The sequence below is a fragment of the Cnephaeus nilssonii genome, assembly GCF_951640355.1.
Source record: "Cnephaeus nilssonii genome assembly, chromosome: 13".
NCBI lineage: Eukaryota > Metazoa > Chordata > Mammalia > Chiroptera > Vespertilionidae > Cnephaeus > Cnephaeus nilssonii.
Window position 1 is genome coordinate 2487014 of NC_137084.1, and position 11853 is coordinate 2498866.

Here is an 11853-nt window from a genome sequence, read left to right on the forward strand (position 1 = left end):
CCTCAGGTCCCTGCTGATTGCTCGTTAAGGCTCCTTATGGGAACTAGACATCAGCTGTGGGTGCAGTCACTTTATGACCGAGTGATGGTCAATTAGCATATTCCCTCTTTATTAGATACGATTAGTGTGCTTTACCTCCAAGCGAGCACGCATCTCCCCACTCCTGTGGAGGTCATGTGGTTTGGGTTTGTCCCCCAGCCATGCCCTAAGGAAGAGATTACGATAGACATCTCTGTATTCTGAACTTTTTCTAAGTTTTCCCCTGCCCCGCCCCCCAATCCAGAACGCTGATGGGAATAAAGATCTTATCGGGAGGTTTGCAGTGCTGATGGGAATAACGATCTTATCGGGAGGCTTGTAGTGTTTTATCGGGGCCGTCAGCAGCCCTCCCAGTAGATCACGAGTGCAGGTCAGAGCGTATATATCGGCAGCGCTGGCCCATCCCCGCACGCTCCAAACCCGAGCCTTCCGGAGGACGCCACCCAGGGAAGAACGCACGATGAGGTGGATCGGGTTCCTCAGCCTGGTGGCCCTCTCCGAGTGCCTGGTCACGTGAGTATGGGGACAGCTCTCTCCCGGCCTCTCTCATTGTCCCCTTGTCCTTCCTTCCACCGCCCAGGGGTGGACAAGGGAACGCCACCATTCCCGGTCCTAAAGTCCGTGTCTCCCTGTATTTTTGTATTTTTTAATCCTCACCCGAGGATATTTTCCCATTGATTTTTAGGAAGAGTGGAAGGGAAGGGGAGAGACAGAGAGAAACATCGATGTGGGAGAGACACATGGATTGGTTGCCTCCTACAGGAGCCCTGACCAGGGCTCAGGCCGAGGAGGAGCCTGCAACCGAGGTACGTGCCCTTGACCGGACGCGAACCCAGGACCCTTCGGTCCGCAGGTGGACGCTCTATCCACTGAGCCACACTGGCCAGGGCCACTTCTCCATGCATTGATGAGTAGCTAGCCACGCTCACTGTGGGGCCAGGGTCCGGGGACAGGTCTGGGGGCTCCACAATGCCAGGCTACCCCTGTGTGGATGGGGCCCCCAGGATTCCTCAGGGCACCACCGGAGCAGCTGTGTGGGTGGTCCCGTCGGGAGATATTTTCTTCCCCATCTCCGGGCTCCCTCGCCCACCTCCAGCCTCCCCTCTACTTGACCCTGGAGAAGCGCCCGGAGGAGTCCCCTGGGGCCCAGCTTTGCCTTAATGAGCAGGTGGGTGGCCACTCCTGTAAAAGTGGGTGATTCCCACTCCGCTCCCTCCAGGGCTCTTGGAGAGGGAGCTGGTCAGATGACAATGGCGACAGCACTGGCTCAGGGTCAAGGTCCCTCGGTCAGGGGCCTTCTGTCCATCCTCTCCCTCAAAGCCCCAGACACCCCGCGGGAGGCCTGTCCTCACCCCACTTCTTTACGACGGGGAATCGGAGGCTGCGCACGGGCCTGTGGCTTCCCCGGGGCCGCAGCAGGCCCCGCGCTCAGACCTGGGCCCATTGCCCGGCCTTTGCCGGCGGTAGCTGGGCGGCTGCCCCCCTATGATGGCCAGGAACATCCTCGGGAAGACGCGGTGCGGCTCCAAGGCCAGGCGTGGCGGCCACACTGAACCGCGGGGTGGGGAGCTCTGTCTGATTGGTTGTCTTTCCCCGGAAGCATCCCTCTGACCAAGATCAAGTCCCTGCGGGAGAGCCTGCGGGAGAAGGACCTGCTGAGAGACTACCTCCAGCGCCACCCCTACAGCCACGCCTACAAGTTCCTGAGCGGGGAGGGCGTCACCGTGCAACCCATGAGGAACTACCTGGACGTGAGTGTGCGGGGCGCAGCCCGCAGCCTTCCCTAGGAGCTGGCCCAGCACTGGGGTTCACCCAGGTCTGGGACCAGGAGGGGGCGGGGCTCCTGCAGGCAGCAGAGCCAGGGAGCAGGGGTCCCTCCCCGGGGAGAAGGCACCCCCCCTCGCTCTTGGTCTGTGGTGACCGAGTCCAGCCATGGTCAGGCGGCAGGCAGACCTCCGTCTTGGGCCAAGGACACGTCGCTGGGCCCTGCGGACCAGGTGCCTGTTGGGCAGATTCTGTTCCTTCTGAATAAGACGCACCGCTGCCTCCCCGGGGACTCCAGTTTGACACCCCAGGCAGAGGACGCCCCGACAAAGACCCCAGCAAAGAGGCCCTGAGCCCCTGCGGTGGGGAGGCCATAAAACACCAGCAGTGTGGCTATGGCTGCGGAGAACAGAGGGTCTGGCCTTTCTGCAAGAAGATAAACGCCAAATAAAAGGCCGCCTGTGATAGTGACATCACTGGTGTTGAGTTGGGAGACAGTGGCCTGGGTGACCTGGGAGGGCTTCCTGGAGGAAGGAGCAGGCCAGCTGGGCCGTGAAGGCTGCGAGGATTTAGAGCGGCAGGGGAACGTGGGAAACTTCCAAATGAAGGCACTGCCTGAGCTGAGGCTATGCAGTGAGGTGGTGGGAAAGCGATCCCAGGAGACACGGGACCCCTAACCGCCCTCCCCCGCCCGGCAGATGTACTACGTTGGCACCATCAGCATTGGAACGCCCCCTCAGGAGTTCCAGGTCATCTTTGACACGGGATCGGCTGACTTGTGGGTGCCCTCCATCTACTGCTCCAGTCCCATCTGTGGTGAGTGCCCGCGCCCCGTCACGGCCTCCGCCCCCACCCCGTCCCCCGGCCCCGGCTCTGGAGGCTGATGGACACTCGCTCTCGGTCTGGCCGCAGTGACACACAAAGCCTTCAACCCCCTGGGGTCGTCCACCTACCAGAGCACGGACCGGCCTATAGAGCTGCTGTACGGGTCTGTGAGCATGACCGGGCTCCTGGGCTACGACGATGTGCGGGTGAGTGTGAGCGGGGCTACGGCAGGGCGGGGCCTGGCGACCTCTGCTCACTGCTCAGGGCACCAGATGCAGGGGCAGCTGGACACACCGTCTCCCCCAGAGTACCCCAGCGGCTGGCCATCTGACTTGGGGTGACAGTGCCCTGCGGACAAACTCCCTGAATGGCCAACCCATTGAGCCATCAGGGGAAAGTGGGAAACTTTCAAATGCCCACGGAAGGCGGGCATTGGAAGGTCTTGCCCGTGGTGAGCTCGAGGCTGGTTTTGTTGGGAGCAGGGAGAGATGAGGGCAAACCCATTTTTATTTATTTTTTAAATATATATTTTTATTAATTTCAGAGAGGAAGGGAGACGGAGAGAGAGACAGACATTATCAATGATGAGAATCATTGACCCGCTGCCTGCTGCAGGCCCCCCACTAGGGATCGAGCCCACAAGCCTGGCATGTGCGCTTGACTGGAATGGAACCGTGACCTCCTGCTTTATAGGTCGACGCTCAGCCACTGAGCCACGCCAGCCGGGCAGGAAACCCATTTTTATATTCCCAGATTGTGCCAGGCTCTGTGCTGGGCACGTCCGTGGTAATAATGTGTCTGATCCTGCAACAACCCCACGGGGCAGGCGTTACTGCTACCTGCATGCAGAGGAGGGACCGCAGGGAGAGGGGGAGGGCCTGCCCAAGGCCCACACCTGGAGCAGCACAGCTGGGGTGCGAGTCAGGGCTGGGCAGCTGTGGGGGATTTTCCGGGAGAGGGGAGAGCGTATCCGGGGTGTCCGCGGGCTGCCGAGGGCTCCAGATACCAGGGCAGGGGAAGCAGGGCCAGGGGTGCAGGACGGCCCTGAGTAAAAGGTCTTACTTTGGGGGCCTTTGAGAATCTTAGAAAAACTGGGCTTCCTGCCCAAAGTACTTGACACACACACACACACACACACACACACACATACACACACACGCGTGCACACACATACAAGCACATATATACCTACACACATGCACACGCACACATGCACGTATGCACTCACGCATACACACTCACACATACACACATGCACATATACCCACATGCGCACACACATACATACACACACGTTTCCCAGAAAGCCTTTTTTTTTAATTGACCGCAGAGAGGAAGGGAAAGGAGAGGGAGAGAGAGAAACATCCATGAGGAGAGAGAATCATTGATCGGCTGCCTCCTGCACGCCCCCTACTGGGATCCAGCCCACAACCCTTGACCAAAATCAAACCCAGGACCCTTCAGTCCGCAGGCCGACGCTCTATCCACTCAGCAAAGCGGGGAGGACCCAGGCAGTCTTTTCACGAGAACTCGGCGGCCCTGTGTACACCTGGGGGGCGGACCCACAGGGAACCGCAGCGAATTCACTCGGTTTCTGCCACCAGATCCTGGGAACGCCAAAAAAAAAAACGCTCCGGCTCTCTGCTCATTGGGGCCTGCAAGGGGGGCCGCTTGGCCCGCTCCCCAGTGGGCCCGCCCTGCAGGGGGACGCGGGTGTTTTACTGCCTGGGGTGCTGCTAGCAGGAGGGCGGGCGTCAGTTGGACAATGCACGGTGCGTGCTGCTCCGGCACCTCCAGCGCAGCCGCACCTCAGCTGATGCCTGCGGTGCTGGTGGCATCACCCCCCTCCTCCCCCACGGCCCAGCCCCAGCTCCACTTCCCAAACGGTCACATGAGACCACCCTCCTCCGACAGGTCGGGGACCTTGTGTGCAAATCCCAGGCATTTGGCCTGAGCAAGACGGAGTTCAGCCTGTCCTTGGTAGACGTGGCCTTCGACGGCATCCTGGGCCTGGCTTACCCCGCCGTCGCCCTCAATGACACCACCCCGGTCTTCGACAGCATGTGGAACCAAGGCCTCATATCTGAGAACCTCTTCGCCTTCTACCTGAGCAGGTAAGCCTGCTGGGTAAGCCCCTCCCCGATGCCTTCAGGCGCCTGAGAAACGGTAGACAACCCGGCCCCGTGTTTCCTGAGGGCAGTCTACTCCAGGGGTCAGCAAATAGTGGCCCCGGCCACATGTGGCCCGCCACCTGCTTTTATGAATAAAGTTTTATTGGAACACAGCCCTGCTCCTTCAGGAACATCCTGTCTGCGGCTGCTTCTGTGCTACAATGGCAGCATCGAGCACTTTCCATAGAGATCGCGCAGCCAGCGGAGAACAAAATATTGAAAATCTAGCATTTTTACTTTTTGTTAATCCTCACCTGAGGATTTTTTCCCATTGATTTTTCAAGAGAGTGGAAGCGAGGAGGAGAGACACAGAGAGAGAAACATTGATGCAAGAGAGACACATCGATTGGTTGCCTCTTACATGCGCCCTGGCCAGGCCCAGGGGTCGAATCCGGGACCCTTCAGTCCGAAGGCCGATGCTCTATTCACTGAGCCAAAACAGCTAGGGCATAATCTAGCATTTTTTAAAGTTTGCCGACCCCCGTACATCTAGTCCCTCCTTGGATGGACGGGGAAACTGAGGAACTGAGACTCACAGAGGAGGTTTGAACAAAATTGCCCCGACCACACTGGTAGTGGCGGGACTAGAACTCGGCCGCGGGGCCGTCCCCTCTGGCGGGTGGTCAGGCCATCAGCAGGTCTCCAGTCACTGCGCCGGCACTGGAAAAGCTACCCTCCCTGACGGGCTGAGGGTCTGGAGCGGGTGGAGGGAGCAGCACAGGCCGGAGGGAACCCGGCGGGCAGACGGTGTGTATGACGCAGAGTGTGGGTGAGGCTGTGGGCTCTGTGGGGGCCTGAGCTCCAGGCTCTGCAGCATGTGCTGAGCCTCTGGGGTGTTGGGACCGAGTCAAGGAGGTGAGCCGTTTAACAAATATCCATTGAGCACCTACTATGCGCTGGGTACTGCTCTGTGCACGTGACGCAGACAGGTGAGAGGGAGGAAAGGCAGACAAGAAGCAAGTAAATAAATAAAGGGAAAAGGTCACACATGCCAGGTGGTGACTGGTTCTGGGAAAGCGGTAAACGTGGTGACAGAACCACAGAGATGAGAGCGTGGCTTCAGAAGGGCAGTGTGAGGACCTCTCTGAACGAGGCCTGGCGATGGGGGGGAGGAGGCCCAGGCCCAACAGAGGACCAGCAGGGCAGAGTGGCTGGAGCGGGGAGGGAGGGTGGGAGGGGCAGGCCGAGGTGGGCATGGAGTTGGAGGGGCAGGCAGGGGCAAGGCCGCCCAGGGCTTTGTTTTCGTTGGCAGGGGCCTAGGCAGGGAGAAGACATGATCCCACCTATGATTCTGAAAGCTCCCCCCCAGCGCTGGCTGGACAATGACGGACCAGAGAGGAGGCAGGGAGGCCAGGGACGAGGCTGCTCAGCCTCTTTGGAGAGAGAGAGCAGGAGCTCGGACCAGGGAGGCTGGGAAAGGGGGAGCCGTGGAGGAGTCAGGACACAGGGGGAAGGGAAAGGCCACGGGGTGTGCTGATCGATTGACGCAGCCGGAGGGAGAGGCGGGCAGGGGTGTTTCCTTCCCCTCAGCCACGTTTTCCCCTGAGCCCAGGTCCAGTGACTGCATTGCAGGAACAGGTGCAAAATGAAAATGTGGGGCCTCGTTCAAAAACTACAAGGGATTTCAGGACGGGGCAGCGGGCTGTGGGGCACCAGGGAGCGTGGGCGCTGTGGGCGGCATGACACAGGCCTGTGAGCCAGCCTGGGGGAGACTGAGCTCCTGCACGGCCCCTTAGCATAGAGCCTCCGGCCGCACCTCGAGCGCTGGGGCTGCAGGGGGGACCTGGCCGGCCTCAGAGAGGTGAGTGGCCAAAGCCCAGCCAGAATCTCAAGTTCAAACCTTGGCTTTGCTCCTCGGTAGCCAAGGGGCCGACCTCGGGCTGTGCTCAGCCCTCCTGCCCAGTTCTCATCCGAGCCGTGGGGGTCCCAGCACTGCCTGCTCTGCGGGGTCCTCTGCTGTGTGGCTGGGTGGCCGCTGTTCAGTGCACCCCTCGCTCACTGAGCTGGAGAAACGCCACCCACCGTCCTCCCCTCACAAGAGCACCATCCCACTACCACCACCACCCTCCTCCCCCCAGTAACGAGAAGAACGGCAGCGTGGTGATGTTCGGCGGCGTGGACCCCTCCTACTACCGGGGCGAGCTCCAGTGGGTGCCGGTGAGCACGCAGGGCTACTGGCAGGTCACTTTGGACAGGTAAGCCCCTCCCCCCCCCCCCCCCCCCCCCCGCGGCTGAGGGCCATGCCAGTGACAGCCACACCTACATACGCTCACGCACACGCACACAGACTCAGACAGAGACACGCACAGGCACACTCACCAACAAGGGTTCATAACGGCCCTGACCAGGGTCCTGACCAGAGAAACGGGATTGGCCCGAGTCACGGAGCACCAGGAGGAGGGACAGGCCCGGGGCCCAGTCCTCAGGGTGGCGGCTGGGGCAGCGTGGGAGGGCTGCACCCCCAGACCAGGGCAAGCGCAGTGAGAAGGGGTCAAGGAGAATTCCACCGTCCGAACAGAGACATCCCAGGTCGCCGGACCAGAGGGGTTCCCAGCACACGGGGCGCCAGCGTGAAAACAGGGGAGCCGGGCAAGCGGGAGGCTGCTCCGCCTAGGAGGAACCCCCCTATCCCCCAGCCTGGAGACACGTGGGCACCACCCTAGGGCCTGAAAGCAAATCACACAGAGGAACCCCCACCCACCTGGCCTGGGTGCCAAGGGGCAGGGGATGTGACCCAGAGCACCGGAAAGCAGGGACCCGGGTGGCTGAGAACCGGGGGCGATCGCTGAGGGGGGCGTGTAAGACGGTCAGACAGAAGCTTGAACTGTGCTTCGGGTCCCACGTCCCACGACCTGGGCCGGCTCAGGCGTCGCCTGGCCAGGGCTCTGGGGAGAGGGGGCGAGGCAGGGGGGGAACAACACTCCCTCCCACCTCTCCGAGCCCCTGCGTCCCGGGAACCTCCGTCTTCACCGTGTGGCCTTCATAACTGGTCGGACAGCAGGTCGTGTCTCCAGTTGACCTCATTCCTTCACGCGCCCTGTCATTCCCTCGGCAAACACCCTCGAGCATGCGCTGTGCGCTGGGCACGGGCGCAGGAGGGGCAGAGGGCACAGATTGCTTGCTCTCCGACTACGAGGGCAGACACGTGTGAGCGACTGCATCACAGCAATCGGGGTTCCCACCCTGATGCACCCTGGAAACCAGGAAGGCTCTGCAGGTCTAGTCTAGGGGAGGAGATGGGCCTGATCTAACCTGGGGAACACTTCCCTGAAAAAGGAATGACTGATCTGGACCCAGGATGACAGGGGAGATCAGCCAGATAAAGGGGCAGGGGTGGGTCTAGGAAGGGTGACAGCCCGTGCAAAGGCCCTGGGGCACAAAGAGCACAATGCATTCCAGACCTGAGAGGAGGCTCAGCAAGGTCAGTGTTGGGGAACACAGGGACACAGAGGCCGGCGGGAGCTGCAGGCTGTTCTGCAGGTGGCAGGGAGGGGCCGCGGTGGGAGAGTCCATGAGTGACCCTGGCGCCTGCTCTGTCCCTCAGCATCTCCATGGACGGCAAGGTCGTGGGCTGTGCTGACAGCTGCCAGGCCATTATGGATACCGGGACCTCGCTGGTGACTGGCCCAACCAACCCCATCCTCAACATTCTGAGGAACATCAGCGCCCAGACCACCAGCACAGGCGAGGTGAGGGGTCACACCCAGGGTCACCCTGGGCTCCCCACACACAGAAGGACCCGCTGGGCCATCCTCCCTCTCCCTCTCTCTCTGACAGTACGTCATCAGCTGTGAGGCCATCCACAGCCTGCCTGACATCATCTTCACCATCAATGGCGTCGCATACCCAGTGCCAGCCAGCGCCTACATCTTGAGGGTGAGGGGGCCTCCATGGGGGCTGGCTCTCAGATCTGGGACTGGAGGGACCCTTGGGACCATGGCTCAGAGAAGCCCCCTGGAGGCGAGTCCATGCCATTGCAGATGCTGCCCAGCAGCCCTGGCTTGGAGGGCACCTCCCACAGCACAGCCTCTTGATAGAAGGGGGTCTGGGCAGCCATCACCCTCAGAGAACTCTGAGCGGCCCCCTGTGCTGGCTCGGGGCCGGGATCCAGGAGAGGGTGCGCTAATGGCCTCGCCCTCACAGAGCGTCAGTTCACCCCGGGCATCGGACCGATGGACAGGGAACGTAGGCAGTAACCCGGAGACAGGCAGAGTAGGGACGGGGGGCTGGCTGGAGACAGTCCCCGTGTCCCCCCTTAATCAGGAACTGTATTCCCTCCCATCTCAAAGTGTCCTGACTTGGGTGATAGATCATATATGGTCACCCTAGTCCTAGGGTGCAAATGCCCCCTGTTGGCCCCAATTCCCTGTCTGTGAAATGGGAACCAAGTCCCCCTTTGAGGGTTGGTGAGATGCTGACATGAACAAAGGTGCAGTGACCGCCAATGCCTGGCACAGAGTCGAGGCTCAAGAAGTGCCGGTCCCCCATGGTGCGCGGAGGAGGTTGGGGCAGCCCATGGAGAGAGCAACTGAAAATCTCTCAGCCCAAACCCTGGAGGCACCCCAGGAGCCGAGCCAGGGGCCCCCCGTAGGCCGTGTGCTGAGGCTGAAGACACAGGGAGCCCCGGGGAAGCCTCCCCACCCAGCGGGCAGTGCCAAGGAGGGGGCATGTGCCCGGGAAGGCTGCCCAGGCGCTGGGCTCGGTCTTGGAGGAGGAGCGGGGTGAAGGGGAGCAGGCGGGGATTCTCTCAGAGTAAACAGCCCAGCGGCGGGCCCAGGGGAAGGGGCATAAAGCTGCCGCCCAGGCCCGACGGGGTGGTGGTGAGGACGGCTGAGAGCTGTGCTTCGTCCCCTGCAGGAGCAGACGGGCATCTGCTACCCCAACTTGGACACCGACACCTCGGACAGCTCCAGCCTCTGGGTCCTGGGGGACGTGTTCCTGCGGCTCTATTTCACCGTTTTCGATCGGGCCAACAACAGGATCGGCTTGGCTCCTGCGATCGCATAGATGTGGGCACCGCTCCTGGAGGCCGCTGGCCCGCCCCAAGGATCACACACTCCCTGCGTCCCCGCCCAGGGGACCCGCTACAGCTGCGTCTGGGGCTTTGCCAAGCCCTCTTCTCAGTGGAAAAGGAAGGACCTCATTTGCGCCCAGCGGTGTGGCTCAGTGGATTGAGCCTCGTCCCACGCACTCAGAGGTCACCGGGTCCATTCCTGGTCAGGGTACATGTCCATGAGGTTGCAGGCTCGATCCCCAGGTCGGGGTATGGAATAGGCAGTGCATCGATGTTTCTCTCTCATCGATGTTTCTCTCTCTCTCCCTTTCTCTCCCTCTAAAAAAAATTATAAAAACATCGATTTTTTAAACATATTGATTTTTAATAAATGGTCTCATTTTCAATGGTGCTCATACAAATGGTGTCTCTGCTTGGGTCTGGGAAGTGCCTCCGCTCAAGTATAAAGTTTCAATTATAGAAGATAAATAAATCCCAGATACCAGGGCCTCCGCTTGGGTCGCTGGGGAGCGTGGCCGGCCTGCAAATCACCACAGGCCCTTCGCCCAGGCCGCCCCACGCCCCATGGGAACCCCACCCTGATCCGGGACACCCTTCAGGGCAAACCAGCTGGCCCCCACCCATGTACTAGGCCTCTATCCTATCCAATAAATGAGTAATATGCAGATTGACCATCACTCCAACACACAAGATGGCTGCCCCCACGTGGTCAAAGATGGCTGCCCCCATGTGGACACAAGATTACCGCCACAAGATGGCCAGCAGGGGTGGGCAGTTGGGAGGGACCAGGCCTGCAAGGGAGAGCAGTTGAAGGTGATCAAGCCTGTAGGGGAGGGCAGTTAGGGGTCACCATGCCGGCAGAGGAGGGAAGTTGGGGGCGACTGGGCCTGCAGGGAAGGGCAGTTTTGGGGCGACCCAGGCCTTCAGGGTAGAGCAGTTTGGGGGGACCAGGCCTGCAAGGGAAGGTAGTTAGGGGTGACCAGGCCTGCAGTAGAGTGCAATTAGGGGTGACCAGGCCTGCAGGGGAGCAGTTAGGGGCAAACAGGCTGGCAGGGGAGCTATTAGGGATTAATCAGGCTGGCAGGGGAGTGGTTAGGGGGTGATCAGGCTGGCAGGCAGAATCGGTTAGGAGCAATCAGGAAGGCAGGCAGGCAAGCAGTTGGGAGCCAGCAGTCCTGGATTGTGAGAGGGATGTCCGACTGCCCATTTAGGCCCGGTAGGATCGGGCCTAAATGGGCAATTGGACATCCCTCAAGGGGTCCCAGATTGGAGAGGGTGCAGGCTGGGCTGAGGGACACCCCCCACCCATGCATGAATTTCGTGCACCAGACCTCTAGTGTACACTAATAAAAGAGAAATACGCAAATTGACTGTACGTCCATGACGACCATCAGCCAATCAGGAGTGAGTATGCAAATTGACCCAACAAAGCTGGTGGGTTAATTTGCATATGTAGGCATGCAGCGGCGGGTGGGGCGGGACACCTGCTATGAGGGCAAGGGCGGGGGGCAAAGGGAGCTACAGGAGTGCAGCTCCAGGTGGGAGCGAGGACTTACAAGCTCCCTGGTGGCCAGGAGTGAAGCCAAGGGAAGGAAGGCCTATTCTTGCATGAATCTTCTTTCAACGGGCCTCTAGTTAATTAATAAGAGAATCTTCTCTTCTAGTTGGGGGCAAGGGCAGGGTTGGAAATGAAGGTTGGCTATTAATGTGTATGGCATTGCTTTTTGGGATACCAAAAATGTTCTCAAATTAAATCATGGGATGGCCGTACAGCTCCATGAATATCCTAAATCATACCAAACGACATGCCTGAAATGGTGGCTTTTAGGAGGTGCAAAACAAATCTCAATCAGGCCGTACCAGTACTACACCTAAAGCATGACAGGAAAAACCAGTCCCACCTTCTCGGTCTGTGGTGAAGATTCCATGCGTTAACCTATAGAAAACCTTTGGGCAGTGTCTGTCCAACAGCAGCATGAACTACTGCTAACGGCACACGTACGGCAGAAAAAGGCCAACGTACATATGACAACAGTCTAT

At 60.0% G+C, this 11853-nt stretch overlaps 1 protein-coding gene across 1 annotated transcript; it reads left to right on the forward strand.

The window, feature by feature from the left end:
- Window positions 1-393: 393 nt before the first annotated feature.
- LOC307109475 (pepsin F-like) lies at window positions 394-10204 on the forward strand. Its single transcript, XM_079788218.1, has 9 exons — window positions 394-552; window positions 1640-1790; window positions 2502-2619; window positions 2716-2834; window positions 4543-4742; window positions 6878-6994; window positions 8344-8488; window positions 8577-8675; window positions 9657-10204. The coding sequence occupies exons 1-9, from the start codon at window positions 500-502 to the stop codon at window positions 9804-9806; spliced, it is 1152 nt and encodes a 383-aa protein (XP_079644344.1). The 5' UTR covers window positions 394-499; the 3' UTR covers window positions 9807-10204.
- The last annotated feature ends 1649 nt before the right edge of the window (window positions 10205-11853 follow it).